Source organism: Microtus ochrogaster, unplaced genomic scaffold (assembly GCF_000317375.1).
Source record: "Microtus ochrogaster isolate Prairie Vole_2 unplaced genomic scaffold, MicOch1.0 UNK4, whole genome shotgun sequence".
Classification (NCBI taxonomy): Eukaryota; Metazoa; Chordata; class Mammalia; order Rodentia; family Cricetidae; genus Microtus; species Microtus ochrogaster.
In genome coordinates this window covers 5,417,962-5,422,520 of record NW_004949102.1, presented here as the reverse complement: position 1 = coordinate 5,422,520, position 4,559 = coordinate 5,417,962, and the positions used below count along the sequence as shown (strand labels likewise).

General features: G+C 52.4%; 2 protein-coding genes across 5 annotated transcripts in view; one reads left to right on the top strand and one right to left on the bottom strand.

The window, feature by feature from the left end:
• The window catches only part of Snd1 (staphylococcal nuclease and tudor domain containing 1), a 408,605-nt gene that overhangs the window by 55,766 nt on the left and 348,280 nt on the right, over positions 1 to 4,559 (bottom strand). The gene's annotated exons all lie outside the window — the stretch shown is intronic.
• The window catches only part of Lrrc4 (leucine rich repeat containing 4), a 35,196-nt gene continuing 30,643 nt past the window's right edge, over positions 7 to 4,559 (top strand). For 3 of the 4 annotated variants that reach the window (XR_003378563.1, XR_003378562.1, XM_026788558.1), the window contains exons 1-2: positions 7 to 785; positions 962 to 2,832. Coding sequence is in view for 2 of the 4 variants with exons in the window: in XM_026788558.1 (XP_026644359.1) it covers positions 1,062 to 2,832 (1,771 nt within the window). In the remaining 2 variants the exon portion in view is untranslated. Of the gene's footprint in view, positions 786 to 961; positions 3,196 to 4,559 lie in introns of those variants that run through there. The other variant, XM_005365722.2, reaches the window with a different exon arrangement.

Here is a 4,559-nt window from a genome sequence, read left to right as displayed (position 1 = left end):
CTGAAGGGGCCTGCGGTGCGGGCGCGACCGCGGGCGCTGCGCGCTCCTCCGCTCGCGGACCGGGCCCCGACGCCACGTCCACGCTGCTGCCCCTCCGGGGCTGGACGGATTACCGCTCCTCGCGCCAGCAGACGGCGGGACTGGAGAACTGAGCCCAGTTTTTGTCTTTTTAACCCTTTGGAGAAGAGGCGAGGAGAAAGGGGGTGTGTGCCTAAGGAGGGCGAAGGCGCAGCTAACACCTCTTAACTCTCGCAGCTCCGCGAGCTCACGACTGCAATCATCTGCCGCCAGCTCCAGGCGGCCGACGCCGGGAAAGCGGAGTGGAGAGCAGCGCAGCAGCCGGGAAGCGCGGCCTGGGCGGCTTCGGGGCGCCCCCGCACCCCCATCCCCAGCGACAGCCCAGGGAGAGGGCTGGGGGCGCCGGAGACACACTTTGGCGATGAAGCGCCTTCCCCCGCGGCTGGAGCGAGCTGGTGCCAGGGTCCAAGGACAAAGCAGGGAAGCGCCGGTGGCGCCGCTCTTCGGGATCTCGGGGGGGCATGCACCTGCATAGCCCGCCGGGCCTTGGCTCTCCCTGGCGCGCCTCAACTCCGCGGCTTCGCCGGCTCCGGATTTACTAGAAGCCATTTTGTCTCCCCCACCCCTCCCCTCCCCGCTGCCCTCCCTGCCCCCACCACTTCCCCCTTTGTTAATTAAAACTAAAGTCAGAATGGGAACGATGTACCCAGCTCCCGTGGAGAAAGCTTAAGGACAAGGCGCTAATTCTTTCCTGCTTTCCTTCCGAGGTAGGTGACAGCGAATTGGGTGGGGATGGTTGCAACGTGGGAGAGAAAAGTCTTAGCTTTCTATGGGCTGGCCTTGGGGGTGGGCTGGTGGATGAGGGGCCGCTCTGTAGTTTGGCAGGATTTTTCTAGGCCGATCTGCTCGTCTCTAATCGCCCCCTCCCCACCTCCTTCTCCAGATGGAAAGAGGAGCTCCTAGCTCACTTAAGCCGGGGTAAGGCTGGTTCTCTTTTCCAAGCCAAAATCCCAGGCGATGGTGAATTATGAACGTGCCACACCATGAAGCTCTTGTGGCAGGTAACTGTGCACCACACCTGGAATGCCGTCCTGCTTCCCGTCGTCTACCTCACGGCGCAAGTGTGGATTCTGTGTGCAGCCATCGCTGCTGCCGCTTCAGCCGGGCCCCAGAACTGCCCCTCCGTCTGTTCCTGCAGTAACCAGTTCAGCAAGGTGGTGTGCACCCGCCGGGGCCTCTCTGAGGTCCCGCAGGGTATTCCTTCCAACACCCGGTATCTCAACCTCATGGAAAACAACATCCAGATGATTCAGGCCGACACCTTCAGGCACCTCCACCACTTGGAGGTCCTGCAGCTGGGCAGGAACTCCATCAGGCAAATAGAGGTGGGGGCCTTCAATGGCCTCGCCAGTCTCAACACCCTGGAACTGTTTGACAACTGGCTGACTGTCATCCCCAGTGGGGCCTTTGAGTACCTGTCAAAGCTGCGGGAGCTCTGGCTTCGCAACAACCCCATTGAAAGCATCCCCTCTTATGCCTTCAACCGGGTGCCCTCCCTCATGCGTCTGGACTTGGGGGAGCTCAAGAAGCTGGAGTATATCTCCGAGGGAGCTTTTGAGGGACTGTTCAATCTCAAGTACCTGAATTTGGGCATGTGCAACATTAAGGATATGCCCAATCTTACACCGCTAGTGGGGCTAGAGGAGCTTGAGATGTCAGGGAACCACTTTCCTGAGATCAGGCCAGGGTCCTTCCATGGCCTTAGCTCTCTCAAGAAACTGTGGGTGATGAACTCACAAGTCAGCTTGATTGAGAGGAATGCTTTTGATGGGCTGGCTTCCCTTGTGGAACTCAACTTGGCCCACAATAACCTTTCATCCTTGCCCCATGACCTCTTCACTCCCCTGAGATACCTAGTGGAGTTGCACCTACACCACAATCCTTGGAACTGTGATTGTGACATCCTGTGGCTGGCTTGGTGGCTTCGGGAGTACATTCCCACCAATTCCACCTGCTGTGGCCGCTGTCATGCTCCCATGCACATGCGAGGCCGTTACCTGGTGGAGGTGGACCAGGCGGCCTTTCAGTGCTCTGCTCCCTTCATCATGGATGCACCCCGGGACCTCAATATCTCTGAGGATCGGATGGCAGAACTTAAGTGCCGGACTCCCCCTATGTCCTCTGTGAAGTGGTTGCTGCCCAATGGAACAGTGCTCAGCCACGCCTCCCGACACCCACGGATCTCTGTCCTTAATGATGGCACCTTGAACTTTTCTCGTGTGCTGCTCATAGACACTGGAGTATACACATGCATGGTGACCAATGTGGCAGGCAACTCCAATGCCTCGGCCTACCTCAATGTGAGCTCGGCCGAGCTCAACACCCCCAACTTCAGCTTCTTCACCACAGTAACAGTGGAGACCACAGAGATCTCACCTGAGGACATAACACGAAAGTACAAGCCTGTTCCCACCACATCCACTGGTTACCAGCCGGCATATACCACCTCTACCACGGTGCTCATTCAGACCACCCGTGTGCCCAAGCAGGTGCCAGTACCCTCAACAGACACCACCGACAAGATGCAGACCAGCCTGGATGAAGTCATGAAGACCACCAAGATCATCATTGGCTGCTTTGTGGCCGTGACACTCCTAGCTGCTGCCATGTTGATTGTCTTCTATAAACTTCGCAAGCGGCACCAGCAGCGGAGTACAGTCACAGCTGCCAGGACAGTAGAGATTATCCAGGTGGATGAAGACATCCCAGCAGCAGCATCTGCAGCAGCAACAGCAGCGCCATCCGGTGTATCAGGTGAGGGGGCAGTAGTGTTGCCCACAATACATGACCATATTAACTACAACACCTACAAACCAGCACACGGGGCCCACTGGACAGAAAACAGCCTGGGGAACTCTCTGCACCCCACAGTCACCACTATCTCTGAACCTTATATAATTCAGACCCATACCAAGGACAAGGTACAGGAAACTCAAATATGACTCCCCTCCCTCAAAAAACTTATAAAATGCAATAGAATGCACAAAAAAGAGCAACTTTTGTACAGAGTGGGGAGAGACTTTTTCTTGTATATGCTTATATATTAAATCTATGGGCTGGTTAAAGATTATATTAAAATTTAAAAACAAAAAAAATTAAAACACAACTATTTTCTAACTTGTAAGTTCTATTTAAAGGGGGAGGGAAGGGAATCTTGGCAATGTTGTGGGTAGGAGCCTCAATCAACTGGTGTAAGATGGAAACTGCTCAGACAAAACAAGCTACAGCAACCAGCACCCCTAGAGAGGCAGGGTGTGGACTGCTGGGGGTAGGAATGATAGATCGCACCTGTCATTTTTTAGAAGATGCTTCACATGATATAGGAATACAATTTCTACAGACATCTTTCTTAAGCTGAGAGCTGTCTTTACAGATCTATCTTATAAAAATAATTTAAAAAAGCATCACAAATTTGTACTCTGCCAAAATGTTGAGAGGCAATAATTTTTTTTCATAGGCAAAGGGGACGATAGATCTGTAAATATATTTTAAGTAGGAAAACCACCAACATTCAAATGAATCCTTAAAGGGGTTGTTTCTTTGTCCATGAGCACAAGTCCTCTGGGTTTGTGCCCTAAGACTTGCATGTATCTCCCCCGACAATGCTTCAGGACAGCTTAGAAGAAAGGGAGCTGGCGTAGCTCTCAGTCGAATGCTTTCACACTGCACCAGATTCCTGCAGTTGGGCATAACCCACTCTGCAAGGCATGTGTCTATTCAGGGTTTCCCGGGAGGAGGTGGCCAGAAGGGGGTGCGGCACTGGGGAAGGAGGGAGGCAGAAAAGCAGAGGGGATGATTCACAGGAGGCCATAAATTAGCATTGTGCCGAGTCCACCTGTTGTTCCGGGTATCTGACAAATGATTGTAGACAACGATGACATTTTATGATTTTTCAGAAAAGATCTTGTTTGTTTAAAGGTGGAGAAAGAGGAGAGGCTGGGAGTGGGGGAACTTAGGGGAGTGGAAGCTTTTCTCATGCTTGGGATTTGGTGACTATTCTAAATGCTGATTCATTAGGGATTATTACAGCTGATGCCAACTGGTTGTGGTGATGGAGTGGGGGCAGAACATGAGTAGCGAGGAAAAAAGGAGAGCTAAAAAGGGCACAGGCTCAAGTTAAAGAAGCCTTTGCCAACAAGGATGTTCGGGGGGTGGGGGGGAGATGTGAAACCCAGTTACAACAAAAGTGACAAGCGGGCTCACACAACTGAGTTCTGCATGGAGTCCTGTTGAATGGGGCACCATGGAGGGAAGCTTCCCTCCCCTAGGCCTACCTCCAGTAGAGCTATAGGCAGGGGGCAAGATCTGTTAGTCTGGTCAATTTAATGATGTAACTTTCAGTTATTATTTTAGCTTTAAGAGGAAATAAAGGGTTCAGATTTGAAGGGGATGGTATGGGTGGGGGGAATGCCAACAAAAGAACACTGATTGTAATGTGAGAAAAGTGTATTTTTGTATTTTAATAAATATTGTTCAATTTA